The sequence below is a fragment of the Gopherus flavomarginatus genome, chromosome 8 (assembly GCF_025201925.1).
Source record: "Gopherus flavomarginatus isolate rGopFla2 chromosome 8, rGopFla2.mat.asm, whole genome shotgun sequence".
Taxonomy (NCBI): domain Eukaryota; kingdom Metazoa; phylum Chordata; order Testudines; family Testudinidae; genus Gopherus; species Gopherus flavomarginatus.
This window is the reverse complement of record NC_066624.1, coordinates 18,134,047-18,157,494: the sequence shown is the minus strand read 5'-3', so window position 1 is coordinate 18,157,494 and position 23,448 is coordinate 18,134,047. Positions and strand designations below refer to the sequence as shown.

The 23,448-nt window shown below is 38.2% G+C and overlaps 1 protein-coding gene across 2 annotated transcripts in view; it reads left to right on the top strand.

The window, feature by feature from the left end:
- Positions 1-16,690, top strand: part of IRS4 (insulin receptor substrate 4) — a 30,802-nt gene extending 14,112 nt beyond the window's left edge. The window contains exons 2-3 of one of the 2 annotated variants that reach the window (XM_050965153.1): positions 20-84; positions 14,410-16,690. In XM_050965153.1, the coding sequence (XP_050821110.1) occupies positions 20-54 (35 nt within the window). In that variant the 3' untranslated portion in view covers positions 55-84; positions 14,410-16,690. The remainder of the gene's footprint in view (positions 1-19; positions 85-14,409) is intronic. The other variant, XM_050965154.1, reaches the window with a different exon arrangement.
- The last annotated feature ends 6,758 nt before the right edge of the window (positions 16,691-23,448 follow it).

The window sequence follows — 23,448 nt, the reverse complement described above, 5'->3', positions numbered from 1 at the left end:
TACCACTTGCCTTCATCAGGTTGCAGGGCACTGTGTGCATTACAGAAGAAGTGAGTTTTGAAGAGGGACTTGAAGGAGGATAAGGTATGATGGCTTTGTGGATTTTGACTGCAAGCTTTTCCCATTCATAAGAGGCAGCGTGGGAGAAAGTCTAAACACACTTTGAGAAGCTGAAGCCATGTCTACACTACAATTTATGTGGGCAAAACTTATGTCGCTCTGGGGTGTGGACCCTCCCCCCCCCCCAAAAAAACCAAAAAAACAAAAAAAAAAAACCCATAAGTTACGCCACCATACCTGGTAGCGTGCACAGCACTATGTTGTCAGGAGAGCTTCTCCTCCAATATAGCTACTGTCACTCATTGGGGGTGGGTTATGTTGACAGGAGAACTTTCTGCTGTTGTCAGAGTGGCTACACGAGACAGCTTACAGCAGCACAGATGCATTGGTAGAGCTGTGCTGCTGTAAGTTCTCTAGTGTAGATGCAGTGTTAGAATCAGGTGATCAAGATTGACGTTGTTGGCAGAGTGAAGATAGGAGTCAACCTTGCAATTAGAGAAAAGACGATGCAGTGCACAAAGGGGAGTCAAAAAAAAAAAAAAAAAAGGTGTATACGCAGGGGAAGTGACAGTCAGTGATGAGCCGGGAAGACAATGTTAGTGCACAGCATTCTGAGCAGACTTGAGGGGGATGAAATTCGAGCGAGTCCAGAGAGGAGAAGATTATAGTAGTCAAAGTGTGAGATGATATGGTCTTGGACAAGAGTTTCAGCAGTATGGATGGAGAAGAAAGGTCAGATCAGATCTTGGAGATATTGCATAGGAAGAAGTGGCAAGATTTAGACACAGTTCGTATGTGTGGGTCAAAAGAAAGGACTGAGTCAGAGATTGAGCCAAGATTATAGGCTGGAGTGGTTGAGGATGGTGGTGTTGACCACAGTAATGTAGAAAAGGGAGAATTTCTAGGGAAAATTGGGAGCTGCATTTTGGCCATTCATTTTAAGTCTTAGTTGATGGCTGGACATCACAAGGAAATATGAAAAATACAGACTGAAATTTTAGTTCGGATGGAAGAGCAGTCCAGAATAGAGAGCTGGATTATCTGACACAGTATCCACCTATGTCAATTTGAAGGGAGTCTCTACCTAAAATAGAGAAGTCATCACACTATGAGGAGAAACTGTTTAAACAATTTTAAAGGTTGACTGCTCCATTGTAGTATTTATTTCACTTTTGGGAAGACTCTCTCCAGTGCAAAAATGTCTATAGATTCATTATTATGAAATTTCTAGGAATTTCATCAGCCTTTCATTTGTCCAGTTACATTCCAGATTTACAACATAACAGGTTCTCCAGTATGTCACTAGATTCTAACTAATATATATTTGCTAAGATACATAGCAATAATTCCTGATATACAAAAAAGGCAGTTTGTCCCCACTTACCATAGATTTAACATTGGAGTGTTGTAGAGGGGAACATATACTGAGAAGACCATTTTACAAAATAGGCTCTAAACATATACATTCTGGACTTATCAGAGATGCAACCACTGATGGATGAGCAGGGACATATCTTCCCCTCCCCTGTAAACTCCACTGTTATGTGAACAGTGTCCACTTCGATGCAGAAAAGGACTAATGCATTTTCCCTTCCCATCCCCAACTTCTTGTACATTGTTGAATCAATGTTATTCAGTAATTATTTAACCTAAACTTGCCATATTATTAAAGTACATCTTGTGATGCATTATTCTTGCATTGTTATTGTATATTTACAAAATGTAATAAAGCTAAATGGTGTCCCAGCCATTACTGTGATTCAGTGATAGTCTGAAATAATAGGTTTTAGAGTAGCATAGGTACGTCCACCTTTCCATGTTCTCTGTATGTATAAATATCTTCTGTCTGTGTGTTCCATTCTGTGCATCCGAAGAAGTGAGCTGTAGCCCATGAAAGCTTATGTTAGTCTCTAAGGTGCCACAAGAACTCCTGTTCTGTTTTCTAAAATAACAGAAACATGTTCCATCTTAAGTTCTTATTTCTCAAAGTACCTTTTATCTTTAGGTATTTTTATGAGCTGACTGTGAATCATGTAGTCTGTGTTACTACTATCAGTCCTTGTATCCTTTGAGTTGCAGTCAAAAATGTTATACAAAAATATTAGTCATTGATGTGAGCAGGTAATTCAATGAATTTCGAATTTGATGCATCTTTAGTGTTGTACAAGGGTGGTGGACTGTTGTATGGGGTTATGCTGACAGGAAAAGTGTACAGATTAACCTCATATCTTTCTGTATAAAGGAAGTTAAAGAAAAGTAGGTTGATGTGCAGAATATTCCCGATTCAGTCTTACTCATGAAGCTTTTTTAACTATCTTTGATCTGTTAATTACGTAGTTGTATCATGGATTGCTGCTTGTAAGACAAAAAGATATCTTTGTTTTTTCCCAAATTACAATTTCCCAGATCTTTAGAAATGTATTTTTTTAATTTTTTTTTTAAATGTATGCCTTTTGTACCACTTTAGGACAGCTAAATGAATTTGAAAGGAAAATATTTCAGAATTGAAATTTAATTAGAACTTCAGTTCTAGAAACTAAGTCAAATTACATAAATTATCAGCTAGCATAAGAGAAATTTGCTTTTCAAATTTTATACCATTTATTTACTTCCCTCTTCAGTTAAGTAGGAAATTGGCTGGTGAGAGAATTCGATCAACTACCGGTACCTAATGTCTTAAAAAGAACAGACTCCGTCATATTCCCATTAACTTCAGTGGGAGCTGGACTTTGCCCAATAAGTACCATATTATAGAAGAAAAAACAGTTTAAACTCTCAGAGCTGGATCTTCCAGTGGCACAAAACAGTCCTAAACTTGGCAGACTTTGCCTTCTGAGGATTTTCCCTGCCTAAGAGATTCTCCAGCTAGTTGCTATATCACCCTGCTCTCAGGACTTTTCTCCATTAGGGATTTTCTCACTAGTGTAGCTCCATGGGTGTGAACCTCCAGCACAGATGTATAGTATCTCTGCAGTTTACCCCAGTTTGAAACTGCCACTGTTTCAAACCAAGGTAAGTCTTACTGGTGCGAGCCCCACTTTACATCAGTATAGTGCATCTACACTGGTGGTGTGCACTCGTATAGCTACATGGGTGCAGACATTCCTAAAGTAGACAAGTTCTCAGCCCTTGATACAAGGGGCATGGCCAGGACGGGGGCTCTTGCTTGGATTGCTCCCTATACTGTCAAGAATCCAGGCTGTTGAAATTGCCTTTCGAGGCCATAGGTATAGGCTGTAAAACAGGCTGCCCTACTTAATGCTAGGAACCAACTAGAGAGCCCCAAAATGCAGGAGTGGCTTAAATCCACCTTTGATCCTACTCCCTCTCCTAAGCTTTGCCAAATACATCTTCACTGCAGCTCAAGATCTGGGCCATAGTAGTTTAGAAGTTAGCAGCATATACATTTCTGTGCAAATATAAACTATTTTCACACTTTCTGTCTTTGAAAAAAAGTGAAGTTTTGCATTTCTAAACTATTCTAAAATTTGCAAAGTGAAGGTAAATCAATTTTCAGTAGACGTTGCTTTGCTCTGCTCAAGGCAGAATTTTAACTAAGAGAAAGTAGTTATGTTGTCCAATGTATATTGAATTGTTATACATTCCCCCTCTTTCTCTCTCTTCCCCCAAAACTATACTTGTCTTGAATGGCAATAAGTTTCCTAACTCTCAGTATGGTGTCTGGAGACAAGATAAGAGTGTGTCAGAAAATGTCTTCCTAGAAACTTTACCGCTATTTGCCAAAATAGAAAAAGCAGAAGCCACTGTTATGAAAGACAAGGCACATTCTTTGCAAAATAACGATGTTATAAAAGTATAAGAAGGTTTTTTAACAATGTCTGAAAATGTTAGGCCCCAAGAACAGTGAAACTGCATTTGCAGGTAAATAAATTCATAAATCAGTGTGTACTGATCATCTGTAACAGTAACTTCCAGATTTTATTGTGTACATTTTAATTTGTAAACTCTTTAGTTCTTGGAACCTTGATACTGAGATTCACTGAGAGTTTGCAAACTTTTTTGAGAAAATTGTTAAAGTAAATTAAACAGTTTGAATAAAACTTGCTGAATGAAAATAAGGATTGGAATTTTTTACATTTTATTAAAACGTTGAGGGCTAGATATTTTTGTTTTGTTTTTTAAAAGGTCAAGCATGTAATTATGAGTACAAAATCCATACATTTATAAGTCTCATTTTGGACACAGTTATTTCAGTCCCCAAAAGCATTGAACATATATTTAAATATATCCCCATTAGGAAAGCAATTAAGCATGTGGTTAATGTGCTTAAAGCTAAGCACATATTTCACTGCCTTTTCTGAATAGAAATTTCCTGAATCAGATCTTTGATATGTGTGTATACAGTTTTGGTAATTGCACATGCAAATGACCGTAATTAAACGTGTGCTGAATTGTCTGGTTTACATTTTTGTAGTCATAGTGGTTAGGTGTGCAAATTAAGCCAGCATCTTTTCTGTGCAGTTGTATAAAAATGGTGCACGCAGATGAGGCCCTGAACGTGTACCATTTTAAATGAGTGCTCTAAGAAATAAATAATATAGGGCAAGAGGAGTGTTTCAAAAAATCAACTACTACTCAGTGTGTAAAGAAATTGTTTTGATAGACCCTTTTGTGGGAAGTGGGGGGAGGAGAAACTTCTCTGAAAGACTTGTATCAGAATACACTAAGATTTCCCGTCACCTACTGTTCCTGGAAAGGAACATTCTAGGACAGTGGTCCCCAACCTTTTTGTCTGGCGAGTGCCGGACGAAGGACCGTGACGGCGCTCGCGAATCTGCTGAAATGCTGCTAAATTTCAGCGCATTTTGGCGGCGACACCTCTCGATGACGTCACTTGTTGGCGGCAAATGGTGTCATCAAGAGGCGTCGCCGCTGAAATGCCACTGAAATTTGGCGGCATTTCGGCACATGCTTGACCGCTGGCCAGGATGCGGGCGCATTTAGATGCCCCTGTGGGCACCATGGTGCCCACGGGCACCGCCTTGGAGACCCCTGTTTAAGATGTACATTTCAGGTCTTGACATTGCATAGAACACAATGGTCTACTTAAACAGCATGAGCATTGGAGTGCATGACCATGGGAGGGAACTAGTGCTGGGCTGATGTCTTTGATCTGTGTATTATTTGGGGGAATCAGAATTAGCTACAATTCTAATTTAAAGTACAGGAAATAAAAGAAAACTTTGCTAGTCTCCTCTTGAAGACTTTATCTGTCTACATTCTTAACATGAAGTTTTTAACCATTTAAGAGGATGGAAGCAGGACAGGGTGGATTGATAAAATCAGTAATTTAAGTTGCTTTGATTTATAACCATGATTTAAATCAAGCAAGAAACCTTGATTTAAATAATTGATTTTAATCGTGTTTTGCATTCGTACTCTTTCTTTTCTAAACAAGGTTGATTCTCATTAGTTGATAGCCATTCAAACATATTTATTTGCACTTGAATATAGCCTTTACACTAAATTTGGTGCTTTTTGCCAACCAGCAGGATACATTATATCTATACATATTTATTTAGATATTATGTAGCTTGACCTATGTTTATTCAGACTCTTAATGTTTGCATTTTTAACATATTAGAAAATGGTGAATGATACATTTTTTTATTTACTGTGTGCGTCATTTTTCACTTGTGATTTGTTTCAAAATCTGTTTGGGTGGAAATTACATTTCAAGTAAAATGCCCCAAACCAGCATTTAACTTTTTTGTATTAAATAAAAATACCTTATGTATTGAATGCGTAAGAGAAAACATTTTTCAAAACACGATTTTGTATTTAAACTAACTGATTTTTTTTAAACAAAGGAAATATTGTCTGTAGTTTATGAATTGATGTGATTGTTTCTGGTCACCATATCCTTGATGATTTTAGAACTAGTAAATCCCCCTCTTATACCTAGCTTTTATTCATAGATTGGAAGAGGAAAACAAGCTTTTCTACTTTGTCAACTCCCAGTTGATTTTTTTTAACTGTGACTGAACTAGCATTGAACTGAACTAGTTGAATAAACTCAGGTAAAGAAGCTGTTCTCTCTGCACATGCAGAAGAGCCTACTGCTGTCAAAAGCTGGGTTAGCACATCAGACTGTTCCAGGTTCTTAGCCAGTGACTTCCACCAGTTCAGTGGTTTGACTTCCTTTAAAACTTGGCAGCAAACTGCTTAATATTATTTTTTTAATATTTTAATTTAAATGGTTTTCTTTAGATTATAATAAGTTTAGGACTTAACATAGGTTGTCAGTTTCAAAATTAATTCTAAATAGTTTTTTAAATAAACCTGTAACTTAATTTACATTCAAAAAAATTTAATTTAAATTGGATTTTTAAAGTAATTGATTCTTATTCATGCTGCATGAGGATAAAATTTGAATGACCGCTTCTCTGTTGTTTAGGTTATGTGTCTTAATATCTGGATTTAATTCAGCTTTTTCCAGAAGTCTGATATTCTCTGTGTCACAGTTCAGCACAACTGTATCTGTATTTCCCTGGTGTGATTCAGCAAAGGTATCCACTCTTGACTCTCCAGCTGTTGCCTTTCTTGGCTGGAGACATATGTATGTCTCCCTTCTGACCAAGATATTTACAGGCTGAATCAGGTAAATCCTACTCTGTGATATCCCCAGCAAAAGATGGTTGCCTAAACAGGTCTTTTTGCCTTCGCTTCAGGATTGTCAACAGTCTAATTATCCCAGTTAATCTACCACAGAGTTCTTTCTAAGCAAGCACATTTTATTCTTAAGGTAAAAGCAATACAGAGAAGACAATAAAAGAACCTACATGCATGCTAATAAATTCACCAGAGATTACCTAATTCCAGCATGGGCTCTGGCTGGTGAGCAGTCCTTCAAACCCCACTCAGTGGTTTTCCCACGGTTTCAAGTTTATAACACCTTTTGCTCAGAACAAGAACCCCCATGAATCTGGAAGTGAGTCCTTTATCCAATTTGGGGTCTTTGAAGAGACCGTGAATAGGTGATCAGCCAGCCAGTGCCCCCCTAAGAGGAGCAAAGCTTCAAACAGCAGAGTTCCCACCTAACCAGAGGGTTTACATTAGCATACCCTTCCTTTATTTTCTGGGAAACCCACTTAATTTTAAAAGTTTACATTGTTTCAAAAAGTCCTTTGACGTTGCTGACATTTTCAATTGTTTTACATTAGTCGCGTTTCCTAGAGAAGTTACATACATTTCCATAGTTATACATAAACAATTGCATTTTTAATTCAATGGACCCCAAAGTTATTAAACATAATTTGGTGAAGTTTAACTTCATATAGTAAGGTTTATCCGGGTTACTGCAGGAGATTGCCCAAATGGTCAGACTTTGTATTAAAATCTTTTCTAAGCAAAGTTTTCTATTAACGGAATTTTACAACTCATAAGTCATCAGATGTCCAATCCTGTGAAAACTAAGACAATTTAGCATATGTTTCTTTGAGAAGTAATTGGAGGGTGGAAGATGTCTGCTGTATGTTTAAAATGTCCTTTTCTTTTTTTAAAACGGGATCCTGAATTTTCTCTCTGTTGTGTGAACTTAACTCTACAGTTGCGGTAAATGAAACGTAAATTGAAGTATACAGACATCCAAAGTCTGTTCAAATGGAGTGCAGCATGTTTGGAATCTAATTTATAGAGACTGTAGTCTAGTTCTGTCTCCCTATATCTTGTAGCTCTGTAAATTTACCTTTCTATGACAAATTTGCAGAGTTTTATGTATAAAGCATTGGGGTTTTGTTCTTGTTTGTTATTTTAAATTACACCCTTTAAAGCTGTCCAAGCAGTCGGTTTGCTGCCATTCCACCTTACCTTTTTCACTTCTGGTTTCTCTTCTGTCTCTCCTTCCTTCCTGATCCTTTGAGGCAGAAAACTTCAAGACCATACACAGCTCAGTGGACTCCTCTTGTTCCAAACTGTTGAGAAGAGTAGTTTTGATTGGTATATGTAGAGCAGGATAGGCTGGAAAACCAAAATGTAGCAATCCAAGGTGAAAAGAAATAGTTTAATTTTCTAAACCAAGTGCTAGATCCATAAAAGGATTTAGGCACCCAAAGTGGCTGTTAAACACCTAAGTCCAACATTTAGGTGCCGCTGAGGTCCTCAGAACCCTGCTGCTGCCTAACTTTGTAGGTGCCTAAAATCCCTAGGCACCTATATTTCCACTAGTGAGCATGTGGCCTGAGAATCCTGAACAGGTAGGCACCTTCCTCAGGCCTGGACTTAGGTGCCTAAGTCCCCAAGGGTGTGGCTAGCGTAGGCAGCTCTCTGCTGAGCTTGCTGGCATTCTTAGACCCCAGACATGGGGTGGTGGGGTCCAATGGGTGGCAAGGCACCAAAAGTTAGGTGTTGCAGTGCAGTGAATCTATCCCTGAAATTATATTTTGGAGGTGATTTGCAAAGCTTTTGGATACTTAATTCTTTTGCTGGGCTCTTGTTTTTCATATAAAAACCTTGAAATGGAATCTGACCCATGTCAAAAAAGTACAACACTTTGAATAAGATATAAAGCAGTTTCTTTGTAGCATATTGTAACGGGCGTGAGGGTTTAAATATACTTGGAGAAGTATGCCCAGGGCTAGGTGCTTCAAGCATTTCTTTAAATTTTCACTTTAAGGCTACTCTAAAGGCAACCTTATTAATATATTGGAAAGCTGCAGTTTTCTTTTAAGTTCAAGTTTTTGCCTCTGTTTTTATATGTCATAATGAACAATTGATCTTTGCCATTTTGTGGTGTTAAAGACTAAGGGAGACTTACTTCTGAAAAGCAGATTTTTTGAAGATCTCCTGAAAGGTCAGGAATAGGGCTTTTTTATTGTGGCTACATTTCAGTGACTTTGCTGACCTGAGATTGAAAGTGTCTCACTTGCAGGCTAATCAATCTTATCAATGTCTGTCCTTCCCCTTTGAGAGTGAGTTTCATTCAGTGACACATTTGATCTTGAAGAATCCAAAGAAATTAGTTTTCTGCACTTTCAGATGAACACAAATCCTTTCTCTCTAGTTACTTAACTCTTGACAGTGTTTACAGGTTATAGAAGAATTCTTTTCATTACTTTAGTCCATTCAGTTGCTTATTTCCTATCGATTCTTCCAGTGTTAGTTGTGTTGTCAGATACAATCATACAATCTTTATCAATACATCAGTACTGCAAATAGAATAATATTTAGTGATTAACAGCTTTCATATATATTCTAGTTTCCATAAGAAAATGTTACCTACTGAATTGAATACTGTGAAGACAGAAAATTAAGTCAGATTTATATTGAACTATGTCATCTGAAGCCCTGCTCATCTTCCAGAAGTTTCTAGAATATAGGAGAACAGACCTTCCTGATGGTCCACTCACTCCCTTCTCTTTAACATCTAGGGATGGTTGATCCACCTACTACGTACAATCACCAATGACTCCATCAAATTTCCAACCCTTCTTTGATTCTAAAAACCTCTTTCCCCCCAGTATGCCCAATTAGCACAATAGACTCTTGATGTTACCATTTCCCTTTTAATTTTCTATAATCCTTAGTTCTAGTATTTGAAAAAGCCTTCCAAAGACATAACAGTGTAATATGTAACATCAGTGACAAGTCAAACAATGGAAACAGAAAAACTCTTTTTAAAAAAATCTTTGCACTGCAGTGTTTGGAGTGTGGGAGGAATGTGTGTGATTGCACACATCTTCACATAACCGTACTAAACGTGCCCAAGTTCCCTGCCTGGAGGATCTCCTGATCAGAATGCAATGGTAGGAGTCCAGAAATCAGCTCAGGTGATGTTGGACCATATGCTCATTTACAGTAAGCCTGTATTATATCTCTGGCACTGTTAAGGTTCTTATATTTGCACCCATGTTAAAGTGCCTTTATATTATCATATAAATGAAAATCAGAAACACTGGGATTCAGGAGTAAGCTACTCTAGGTCTTGGCTTGTTGCATAGAGATAATTGTACTGCTAAGATGAAAAGGGCACTGCAGGGTGGATTCTAGCACAGGTCTTCCTGTTCAGAACAAAATTCAAGACATTGTTTGCCTGGCAGGGAGAAATCACTAGTTTGAAAATGAGGATTTACAAATCACAGTTCAGATCAGACTCAGCATTAGGTCTTTTGGCTGCAACTATGGTAACAGTACCTATGGCATGTGTCTGCATGGGGAAACCTCGGTGGACTTTGAGATAGCTTTGGAATTCTTGCATTCCTTGTGAACAACTGATGATCTATGGGCCTCTCTGCCTGTGGTAAATCTCCAGCTAGGAATGAACTTCCAAGCACTACCCATTCAAATTGTGGTAACTGCAGATATGCTCAATTTGTGATGGGGATCTTGCAGGATCTCAGTTATCTATCCATCTCCCCTCAATGTTTAGGGGATTTGCTTTTGGATGTGTGGTGGTTTTTCCCCCTTTCCTTTTCCTTTACATTTGTAGTACATAAGTGAATGTAATGCCTTTACACGTCCTCTCCCTCCACCCCCAAAAAAGGCACTGACTATTTAGGGCCCCAGTGGGTTGTACTACTCAAACTGTCCATTTGAAATGTTCCACTTCATGAAGAGGGTGGGGGGAAATAGGGGTTCAGCCCTTAATAACTATAGCTTTGGAAGCTACTAGCTAGTTTTGGGTTGGAGACTTGAGATCCGAGAGTGAGAATCTGAGATGATAGGCCAAATTCACAGGTAATGTATAATTTAAATTCCCTTGCATTTAAACCCCATCAGAGCTACTTACACCTACACATCTATCTAAAGTAATGTAATTTATGTCAAGGGATGCCAGAAAAAGGTGCAAGTAGAGCAGGGCTTTAGTTTTACACATTAATACACCGTTTTCTGGCTCCTCAGTATATACGTTGCACCAATTTAGACAGCAGTAAATGGGCATAAATAGTTTTCAGGGGGTCTGAGTTAAAGTCCGCTTAGATTAATTTAAATATGCTGACTTTCACCATGTGAATCTAACAGAGTCTGAGTTGGTGTATTGTCTACAATGATACGCTTTCTTTTGGTCCCCAAAAGAATCACACCAACTTTGACTCTTCTAGACAGATGCTTGCTTAGGTTTCCCTCTGAATTTGGCCTGCTGTCTTCAAAGAAGCAGAATTACAAGGTAAGCAAGTTCATCTTTCCAGAAGATCAGTTTTTTTCCCTTTTTGTTTTTGTATGTGATTGGCAAATAGAATATTCCAGGATTTTATAAAAGGTTTGAAAAGTTGTAGGGAATCTGAATTCTGTCTTGTCTGACGTTCGGATTGTCTTATTAAACAGCCTGGCTGCCATTGCCAAAATGTTTTGGGGGTTATAATTGGAGAGAGTAGAACTGGGGTAGGCAACCTATGGCACAGGTGCCGAAGGCGGCTCACGAGCTGATTTTCAGTGGCACTCACACTGCCCGGGTCCTGGCCACCGGTCCAGGGGCTCTGCATTTTAATTTAATTTTAAATGAAGCTTCTTAAACATTTTTGAAACCCTATTAACTTTACATACAACAATAGTTTAGTTATATATTATAGACTTATAGAAAGAGACCTTCTAAAAAGGTTAAAATGTATTACCGGCATGCGAAACCTTAAATTAGAGTGAATAAATGAAGACTTGGCACACCACTTCTGAAAGGTTGCTGACCCCTGGAGTAGAATAATTGGTCAAACATTTTTCAGGTGTATCTTGTCTTAAATGTAGAGGAAAAAAATTATAGACGAAAGTACAGATGCTTTTTAAGTCCCTTTTTCTATGTAAGCTTGTAGATAGGAAGCAAGGGAGAGGGTGGAAAACCTTTATTACTAGTGAACATAGGTTAATATGCAAGCCTTAGCTGTATTAATGTGAGCAGTGAGGTGCTGCTTTGGTTGCATGCCTCACTGAAGAAAAAGCCTCTGTGACTCTGTAAGTGTGATGCATAGCCCCTTCATTCTTTGATCCTAAAACAAAAACCATCCTTCTTTTTAAAAGGAAAACTATTAAAAAACCCATGCCTTTATTTTACAAAACAAAAAGCAAATTCAGAGCTGTTGCTAACTAAATTGCAGTGTGTGTGTAAAATGAAATGATTTTATATAAAGCTTGTGATTTGATTAAGATAGCTATGAAACAGCACCATGTTGGGTTTTGAGATTGGTATTTTTTAAGTGATTTGACCCAGCCTTTAATGTGTAGTTACTACAGTTTCTTTTGGTTAAATGCTATAGAAGACTTTCTTCACACTTGATGTGTTAGTAAGATACCTCTCTTGTAGTGATTTAGATTTTAATTTACACTGTCATTTTTCTTCAAATGAAATAGCTTCCCATCAGGCCAGGAAAATAGAAATTCCTTATCTGAGATCTTAGAACAGCTTGGTATTGGTTCTATATACTTTTTTATTTTTGTCTCAGACTGAATAATTTGTCCTTTTGATGCAGTTCCTGTCTATTTAGCAGTAGCTTCCTCATAGATTTGTATAATAGTGCATTGCATTTACACAAGGCTTTAACTAGTCACAGCATATTAATCCTCACAATACACCTGTGAGGGAGATAAGTATTGTACCCATTTTTATAGATGGGCCAACTGAGAGGTTAGGAGACTTGCCCAAAGCCACTCAAGTGATTGTCAGAGCCTTGGGGGGGGGAGGGTCCTCCCTCCCTTCCCAGTATTCATTCCATAGACCATGATGTGTTTCAGTGCGTAATAAAAAGTGAAGTTCCTATATCATAAACTATTCTGAGTTGTAATTGGGCATTTTGTTGGTCCATTTACAGGCCTTTGAATCATAAAGTTCATTATTGCTCAGTTTAGAGTGAAAATAGACTGGTATCTCTTTTTGTATTCTCCCTCCACCCCAATCCTGCTTCTCTTGTACTAGTATTTATTTATTGCGCGCTGGTGCATTTAGTGTTTAACTAATTTAACATGGTTCCTTCTCCAAAAAGCCTACACTAATAGTCTGCAGACACACACAGTGTATCACACAAGGGAGAAAAGGTGGAAAAGGATGGTGTAGAACTATTGAAAACAGTAGATTGAGAAAGATGGGTACTGACATGAGGCCCTTGCACATGCCCTGGAGTACGATATTGGAGACCTATCTATGTAAGATCTGTTTCATTAGAGTATAGAGGGAAGCAGGATTGTAGGGATCCAAGAAGTTGAGATAATGGCTATAGATGACACATCTGATAAAACTTCAGGGGAAAAGGGAGGAAAGAGAGAGGCAATATTTTATGGAAATAGGGTCAAGAAAAGTATTTAGGGCCTAGGACACCAGCATGCTTGAAAAGTGGTGGAAGAGGATGGTGTCAGGAGTAGGAGATGATGAGAGCTAGTAGACTGGCTGAAGAGCTGCAAATTTTCAGCTCCACCCATAGGGGTGAAGGAGGAAAGACACTTTGGGTTGGAAAGGTATGGGGAGAATCATGTGACATTTAGGGTAGTGCTCAGAACATTGCAAGAAGGATATTTAAATAACTCTTCACATTCACACGTCATTAAAACATTTAGTCCTTCCCCCACCATGTCTCTTTGGTGACCTCTGCATATTTCTACTATGGCCCACCTTGCTGTACCAGAGACTTTGCTTCAATTCTTGCTAAGAATTTTAGTTTGATGTTTTCAGAGAGTTTGAATTAAAACTTGATCTTAGTTATCTGTATTGCTGCCATCCATCAATTGTGCTTTATTCATGTTCTTAAGAGAGCAAAAAAAATAAAATAAAAATCACTTGAACTCTGTGCTGTTTCTCATAGGATAACTTAATGACAAAATGTATTTTTCTGAAAGCTCAGGGTTAAGACTGGCACCAGTCATAGGCCTCTCCTTTTATGTTTAAACTGCAGTCAAAATGAAATGTTTTTACAGCCGTCATGCACAATCTTAATTATAGCTGGATGACAAAATCACTAATAGTCACCTTTTTCATTGGATGTTTGTAATAAATGGCTGCTATGTATATAACCTAGCCTTGTCACATCACAGGTATCTCTTTAAAGCAATTTAATTTGGTAGTGAGTTACATAAGTAATTATGAGCTTTATTGATTGTCTGCATAGTATAGGCTAGCTACACAAAATAGACTAGACTGTTGGAGTCCTGTCCAGAATGCAATGAGAATAATGTACACTTGAGATGGATTCTCTAAGTGAGGCATTCTCTTCTTTGATTTCCCCCATAGTCCTTCTGAGGAATCTAGCAGGAATCTGTTTAATTAACCCCATTTTAAGAACTTTTCACCTTTGTCCTACTTTCAGTAGATGTCATTTGTTTTGATGGGTATACTCCATATCTTCTTTTCAACAGAAAATAGTTTTTCTGTTAGTGTCACTGACTGTATTTTTATTTTTTTATGTTTCTTCCTAGACTGATTGCATTTCCCTGGAAACCATTGTTAGAAGAGGCGGCTTTTCTACCGGTACCTCCAGAAACTGTGTGGTGCTTTTGGAAGCAGAGCTCAACTCCAGCCAGCTACTTTCACTTCCAGCAGCAGACATACACACACCATTGTAATGATTTTTGCTTAGACGTCAGCTGTCTACAGTTGAGTTAATTTGAATTAAGATTTTTCATAGCGGTGTTTTGGTGATGGAATTTGTTTTTCCGCAGAATATTTGTTTGAGAGGCATTGGGAATGCTGCAGAGGGGATTCCTACAACTTCCTTTTTACTTCTTTCTGCCTCTGCCCCTAATTTGTTTTTATTTATATTGAGAAGTCAAAGCTAGTAGCTTATAGTCTATTTAATATGGGTTTTGTTTCTCTGGTACGTTAGCTTAAACATGTATTGCTTAGAAATATTTTGGCAGGTCAGATTTTTTTTTTGAGGGGGCTGGGAGAGAACCATGTAACTGAACCTAAATCTGTGATGGACAGACCTCTTTATTATATTTTGCTTTATAATATAGGAGGTAGTTTTTGATCACAGAGCTTAGTATTTTTAATCATATGTCAGAGCTTAAACTGAAGTTTGTTGCTCAGAATTCTGATATGTGTAAGGTAAGATTAAAGGGTTGGTTGTCTTGTTGATTACATTTAAATTATCCCTACCCATTTGTTTATGAACATGTATAAAATATAAATTGAGGTTTCCATTCATGCACTCAAATGGGAAAGTGCAGGGTCTTTTATAACTTTGACTTCTGCTTTACAATATTGATGTGTGCTGTAGCTTTTTAAAGAGAAACCACCCTAGCTGATCTTACTTTCATCCAAAACCCTCTTTTAATTTGGGACCATTTCTTTTTGCATAATGGGAAAGTAAATACTTGGGTTATCACTTAATGCATTCTGCCTAAAGAAAAATTGCAAACAATGACTATCACAAATTAAAAATAAATTGTAGAAAATTAGAGCTAGGTGCATCACTCTTACTGATTTTGGTTCAAATCAGTTTAGGCTTTTAACACTGCTATGACCTTTAAAAGCATGACACTAGTTGTTGGTACATACAATGTATAATAATAATAAAAGGCACTGATTTGATAAGGGGTTTAAAAGTGGTACACAAATCCTCATGCTGTACTGCACCACACAGCTGGTAATCCTCTACATTGTATATTGTACAAGTGTTTTGTAGGGCTGCCTCACATGACATACAACCTTTAAAATACTAGTACAGTTTGTATAACAAATTAGATGCTGTCAGTTTTGATGTTGAGTGATGTGTACCTAAATCTATTTTTGAGTAGTCTTAAAATGTACATGTCACAAAATTATAAAGACCTTTCTGTAAACTTAGTATCAGTTTACAAAATAACAGGAAAGAAATACTTGCTGCAGAGTTTAAAAGCACAGATGTGTTCTTGAATCTGGAAGAGAAGTTAGTCAGTACAGTTACTAGTTGCTGCTAAACATACTCTGTTAATTCATTTAAAAATATTACTTCTCTAGACCATGATACTGTCTTGCCATACAGTTTTTGTTTGGGTGTAGTAAAGTAATACGGCAATATGTAGACAGCCATTTTAAAGTTTTTTTTTTTCAAATTAATTGAAATTTGGATGATCGTTCACAGAACATCTAATGGGAAAAGAAAAGGTTGTTTTGAAAAAATTGAACATGTTACATACCTTATTTACATATTAGGTCCTGAGGCTGCCATTATACAATATACAGCACTGATTTAATAAATGCTGAATAAATAACTAAATGGGTAACCTCAAATATAGTGGTACAAATACTAACAGGTACAGCATAATAAATATGCAATCTTTCTGAATCTTCGTTTACAGCCACTAATTTATTCAGTATTGTGCTGGAAGAACACTTTCAGAATATGTAAAACATATCACTATGTATACTACCTTCCAGCTACCCGTTTATGCTGCTGTATAGTACAAAAATACCAATGATGGAACAATGTTTGTCCTGTACATTTAATTTGATATTGGACAGTTATTGTCTGTACAAACTAAAACATATATGGTTGAAACTGTTCATTATATTTGCTATTTCTGCTTCAGACCTGTTTAAAAGTTGAGCGGATTGATCTGGCTTTGTCTTCCATTGTAAATATTGTTACATTGTTTTCTTTGTAAAACATATCGCATTTGCGGTTTTGGGAGACTGGCTTGAAGCTCTGTATAGTGTTTATATTTATCTGACTTGGCTTTCCATAGAGCTACTCGCAGTAAATGTGTTCATGTAGCTTCTGCTGTCTGGGTCTCTTATTTTTAAGCAAACCTGTTTTATTGGCTGAATTGTATTTCTCCTCCCCCCTCCCTGAGTATCCTATACTACAATTAGTCACAAGTTCCTGGCCCCCTCTGAGATGTTCCTTTATGGTCTGTTGCAATTGAGGGAAGGAGAAACTGATGTTTAAAGGCCCCATCTATTACTAGAAAAAAAAGAGGGGAAAGGATATGGACATAGGTTCTCTCTAGTCTATCGAACATGATTAACGGGAATTTGAAGGCCACTTCTTTTCTTTCCAAAACCTGGAGAAGTCACAGAGGCAGAAAATAGGCACAGAGAATTGCCAAATACAGAATTTTAAGGTTGTTCTGTATGTCCCCATTTTTCTACTAACTGTACATGATATATTCTGCCACACTAAGTATGCTCTTCACTTAACTATTTCTGTGAGATGCTGGATGTGTACTAGAGCTTCTCAAAAGAATCTTCCAACCAAAAGGCAACTTTTTTTCTTTGCAAAAGTGTAACCATTTTTAAAATATGTAGCTTAGTCTTCCACTCCTTGATATGAAAGTAGTGACTAACTGCCTTCTGGTTTTGATCGAGGATTTCCCCTTGTTTCAGAGCTGATAGTTTTGTCTACTACCCAGCCCGACTGTTAGTCCTTGAAAGACTAAAGCATTTAACACAGTTCAGGTCCAATGAGCCCTTTAAGGTGCCTTAAGCAGTTACTTTGTATAGGACTGTTGCAACCGTCTTTATGCTATTTGGATAATTTTCACCGTTTACTTTTGGTATGACTGCTTCTGTCACATACTAGAAGTACTGTTTTCTTTTTCTTCCACAACATAGGCTGCTTGCTATAAAATGCGGCTCTGAATAAGAAGCCTAGTTAGGATAATCATTGTTTTACAAAAATTTGGTTAGAGAGACTTAAACTTACTTTCAGAGTTGCTTTTTAGTTTAATACATTAATTTTTTGAACAAAGGGAGTGTGACTTGAATTAAGTATTTAAAAAAGTTCTGCAGTTACAGACCTTGATCTTAGAAATGTTACTTTTAGAAGTCACATTCATGGTGAAAGATAAGAAATTTAGTGTCTGATTAATGAGTTCAGCAATATATGTGCTATATTAAATAAGTTCTTGCTTCAGTACATATATGCAGGGATAGGAAATTTAAGTATCAAGTTAGGTGTGGTATCATATTACTTAAAAATCGTCATTTAGCTTGTCTTCATGGTAAAAAAAATAACCTGTAGCAAATCAGCAGTGACACTAGTGGTTGTTTTGTGCTAAAGAAAGCTAGCCCACTTTCCATGACATTTCTGAAAATTCCATCATATGTTGCAGAGCAGCAGTTCTCAACCCATGGCCCAATTAGCACACAGCTGTGCCCAGCTCAGCTGTGCGCTAAAGGCCACAGGTGGTCCTTGGGGGAAGGGGTCCAGGCTCCCCAGCCACCTAGCATGGGGAGGTTGTGCTTCCAGCCAGCCCTGGGGTCAGGGTTCCCTATCAGCCCAAGGTGTCCAGGGCAGCTGCCTGGCCCTGCGAGCTCCAGAGTCTGGGGCAGCCATGTGGTGGAGGACCAGGGCAAGCAGTTGGCCTGCCCTGTGTGTCGGGTCCAGGAAAGTGGGCTGGCCCCGTGAGCTCTGGGGACCTGGCTGCCTTACAGGGTCTGTGGCAGCTGCCTGGCCCCGCAAGCTCCGGCTGGGCTGTTAGCTTTTCTGACCAACGCTGCACACTGAGTGGATGTTTTCAGAGAACTATCCATGATGACTTCAGGATCTCTTGGGGTGTAAATTAGCTGTTGCCACTCAATCATTTTGGATGTATAGTTGGGATTATGTTTTCCAATGTGCATTACTTTACATTTATCAACACTGATTTCCTCTGCCATTTTGTTTCCCAGTCAGCCAGTTTTAGGACAGCCCCTTGTAACTTTTCGCAGTCTGCTTTGGATTATTTTAAGTAATTTTGTATTGGCAAATTTTGCCACATCACTGTTTACCCCTTTTTCCAGATCATTTATGAATATGGTGAATAGCACTGGTCCCCCAGGGGGCTGTACTGGGACATGACTATGTCCCCATTACTAATAGACACATGTCTATCAATGAGCACAGCAGTCTAATATATCAAGTTCTGGGTGCTTTAGCATAACCATTCACATATAAGTCATTTTTCCAGAGTCAGAGAAGATTGTTTCATAACTGGTGGTCTGAGATATGCTCTCCTGTAAAACTGGTTAAATCCACTCTTCAGCAATGTATAAATAGCCCTGTGATGACCAGATGACCACACCCCTTAAAAGAAAAAGTTTCAGGGCTCAGAACATCTTACTAGAATAGTAAGAGTGTTGGAAAGCCCCAGTCCAATCATGGCAAACCACCCCCTTAACTAGTATTTTACGTATACCTAGTTCAGATATGTTTTTCCTCATGACAGTATCAAGTTAATCTAAATTCTTATTTTTAAAGGGCCGGGACAGAGAGTAGTAAACCCACAGAATGCTCCAGTTTAACATCTGTGCCTTGCAATTCAGCTATAAGCTGCAAGGGTTACTTTTAGGACTAATAGCATAGTTTGATTTACCTAGCAGTTAATCCTTAACTCTCTGCCAATTGTAGTGGTTTTATGATGTGATCACTAGTTCTCTACAAAGGATGGATTTCATCACCCATCCCTCACATTCCAAGTTTTATACATACTGATCTTATGTTTTGAAAGGCTCTATATTCCATTACTGCTCTTCTGAGCTGATCACTACTCCTGCCTTTCCTTAGCAACATTGTCCTGCTTTCTGTCAATAAAACACTCCTGAAGACTAGATTATCACAGTCTTTCTTGCGCAATTCCTGGCTTGTGGTTGCAGTGGAGGTAGCCATAGCAGCAACAGTATTACAATCCCAGCCACAGGGGTTGTGTAAGGTGTAAACCATAGAGGTTGCTGCTGGGCAAGATCTGTGTTACAACTATAGCTTGCTCAAAGTAGAAGAGTTCTAAGCCTAACAAAATGAACTTCCCTCATTGGTGCCCCTCAAAAAAGACTTCTCTACAATGTGGGCAGCAGAATGACTCATGCTACTAGCATGCATATTAGGAAATACCATACAACTGAAACAAACACACATAAAAGGTGATGCTCTTCTGAGATCTCAGATCTTTTGGACACATTGACCTATGAGCATTTTGACACTTGTAAGGTTAAAAGAGGAAATATTTTTTAAAGTTGTACCTTTAAAAAAATAGAATAAAAATTGATGAAACCCTACAATTAGACTGTAGTAGCCTTTGTTGTAGGAGATGTTAGTTTTCACTGGTTACAGGTCTAGAAATCATTAAATCCAAAGTCCATATACACTGTTCTAGTCCATCCTAAATCAAATGGTTCTGAAATATTTCACTTTGAAGAATTTCTGAGAACAGTACCATGGAAGTATGATGTATAAATCAATCTCACTCCATACCCGCAAAATAGTCTAAAGGTACAGTCAGCCAATATACAGCTTTGGAACAAGGATAAATACAGGAATCTCATTACTAGGAAAGGCAGTAAGGAGAGAGGCCCATGTGCAACTTTGACACATAGGCCACGTCCAGACTAGGTATTAAAATCGATTTTAGATACGCAACTTCAGCTACGGGAATAACGTAGCTGAAGTCAAATTTCTAAAATCGAGGTACTCACCAGTCTGGACAGCGCGGCATCGATGTCCGCGGCTCTCCGTGTCGATTCCGGAACTCCGGATTGATGGAGTTCCGGAATCGATGTAAGCGCGCTCGGGGATCGATACACCGCGTCCAGACTAGACGCGATATATCAATCCCCGAGCAATCGATTTTAACCCGCCAATGCCGCGGGTTAGTCTGGACGTGGGCTTAGAGTACAACAGAATGGCATGGACTAGCCTCCTTCTGTTAGTGTTTTCAAGATTTACATATAAGTTATACTTTAGCAGGTCAGCCTAGTTTGCAGCAATTCTATTATTATGAAGTTAGACACCAATTCAATCCATTCAGCAAACTGCTTGCAGTACACCTATAAAAAGCAGGTGAGACAAATATTTAGCAAAGAAAGTTAATCTACATCCTCCATGTTTTGATCTGTTTTTGTTAAAACCACTGCTTACGTAGGCACTCTTAACTGTTCTTAAATTATCTTTGAAAGCCTATAGTGCCCTCATGTGGTTAACACACAAATCTTATCCTTGTACAATTTGTATAAAGGATCATTTGTTTCCTAACCCATTTTCCACATAATTGCTACTGAAGGTAAACTAGGAATAGGCCAGGCTCTATAGCCAATGCAACTGCTTTATTTACAAGACTGAATTACTTGAGAAACACAATGACATTAAATGCTCTCATGGTGGAATGGTAGTATTTAAATCCAAGAGTACCTTTAGGCTGCAATTTGGGTTTGAGGCCCTTCTAAGGCTTGAGCACAGGTTTGGCAGCTCCAAAACTATATACACGTTTTCACAAGATTTTGGCCACATCTGACCTGAAAAGTGGGTCCTTTTGGATTCTGAAACCAACCTGGGGGAAAAATCATAAGGCAGTTTTGGCAGTGCGATGTGTCTCCAAACCTCTGCAAGTCAAAGGATTGTTCCATGTGAAATATCAAAAATCTGCAGAACAAGGTTTTGCCAGTTGTATTTATATTACGGTACACCCAGAGGCCCCAGCCAGGATTGAGCACCTATTGTAAGTATTGCACCTACATAGAGTGAGAAAGAGCCTCTGTCCAAAGAGTACAAACTTAAGTGCACAAGACAAAAGATGGGGAAAAAAAAAGAATTATCTCCATTTTACAGATGAGAAATTGAGGCCCAGAGAGACTAAGAGACTTGCCTAACGCAACACAGGGAGTAGTATATGGCTGAGGTGGGAATTGAACTCCCAGATCTTAGCCTAACGCTGTAACTACAAGACCATCTTCCCTTTCTAACCTTTGTTTCTTAATAGAGCAATATTGAGAACAGTTTGCTGGAAACATCACCATGGATTTCATTAAGATCCAAGTGCTTTTCTGTACTGTATGGCAGCAGTAACATGCAAAATGGGAACAGGCAGCCCATGCATAGGAGAGGCAGCCATGCAGCAGCATCCAGCAGTATGCAGCTGCCCCACATCCCTCTATTTTGGTTACTTAGCAGTTATGTGATAGTAAGGGATTTGACATACTCACAGTGCCAGGAATCAAGGAATAGCTGTTCTATGCATTGTTACACTAGGGACTATAATTTATACTGAAAATTGCTGCATAATTTATTGCTGCTCTAGTATTCCCTGAGACTGTTACATGCTCCAAAGGATGCATGAGACCATAACACAGAATATAGCAATACTAGCAGGATCCTAGACCATGCATAGATCAACAGCCGCAGGAAACGTCACTGTGGAAACCAAGGCTCCGTAATGTAGGAAGGACCTGCTTTTCATCTGTCTCAAGTTCTTTTATGTGGAAACCTACCACTCTGCCTGTGCTGGACTGCAACACAGCTGTGATCAGTACAAGCACTCAAGCTGTGTTGAGATAGATAATTAGTCTCAATGTAATGTGCCAGGCCCAAAAGGTCAAGGCCCATCTATTTAACCCTAGTTCTTGGGGAGGTAGCAGTAAGTCAGGGGCTGGTGTTTATGGTAAGAGGGACAGGAGTTGGGGTTTGATGTCATCTTTAGTTAACAGTTTTCTGGTTGGGAATTAGCAGCAGCTACTTCAGTTTTGTTTCTTTGCATGTAAGATCAACCAAATAAAATAAGTAGATGGGAATGTTTGGTTCTTTTGTTCACTCTCTACCATCGTGGATTTGCAGGCAACTCACAAAAGGGTAGACATGAGCCTTGTGGCTGTATTACAGGCCCAATACTCCAATGTTATACACAAAGCATGAGGCATACATAGACTACTTTAACATTTAAAAACACACCAAGATGACACTACTATATTTTAGAGTAAACTTTTGTATAATTGCCATTTTCATGTTTACACAAATGCTGTTAATCCTCCACTTATCTCATTTTATTAACCTTTGGCACCTCGCCTAGTAACTCATTTCTATGTCTCACTTTTCAGCAGGGATATATATATATATATATATATATATATATATTTTTAAAGTGGCTGCAAGCCTAATGTATAGCCAGCATCAGAAATTCAGAGACAGAACAGCCATTAGCCAGATGTCACTGATAATTAATTAGCATTACTCAAAATAAGCTGAAATATACTTTGCTTTTATAAAGCAATACATTAATTCTCAGGCTAATGAATGGTGAAGGTGGGAAAATACAATGAATATCTCAAGGAAGGCTGATCACCTGGAAAACGCACAGTCTCACTTCCTTTGTTGAGGAATGCTAAAAGCTTACACATAAATGCAATAGAATTGACCACAGAAATCAAACAAGCACAAACAGTTCTGTGTACAAAATGTGATGATAAACTATTGCAAAACATGACACTCTAGGACAGATACAGTAGGATTCTTATAGGCTGATGCAAGAAACAAGAAGCTCTATGACCTTTCACGGCCTTTATTGAATTATACATACACAAAAACTGTTGCCTTGTATAAATCCATCATGGATGTGTATAATTCACATAAAAATGATTAGAGGATACATTTATAAATATGAAAAAGATCAGTTTTAGCCAGTTTTTGCTTTATTTCAGTATTTTCAGAGTGTACAGCTATTCTGGATAATATACATGACACCACTTTGGAGCAAAGAAAATTTTTGTAAGCATAATCTTAAATGCTT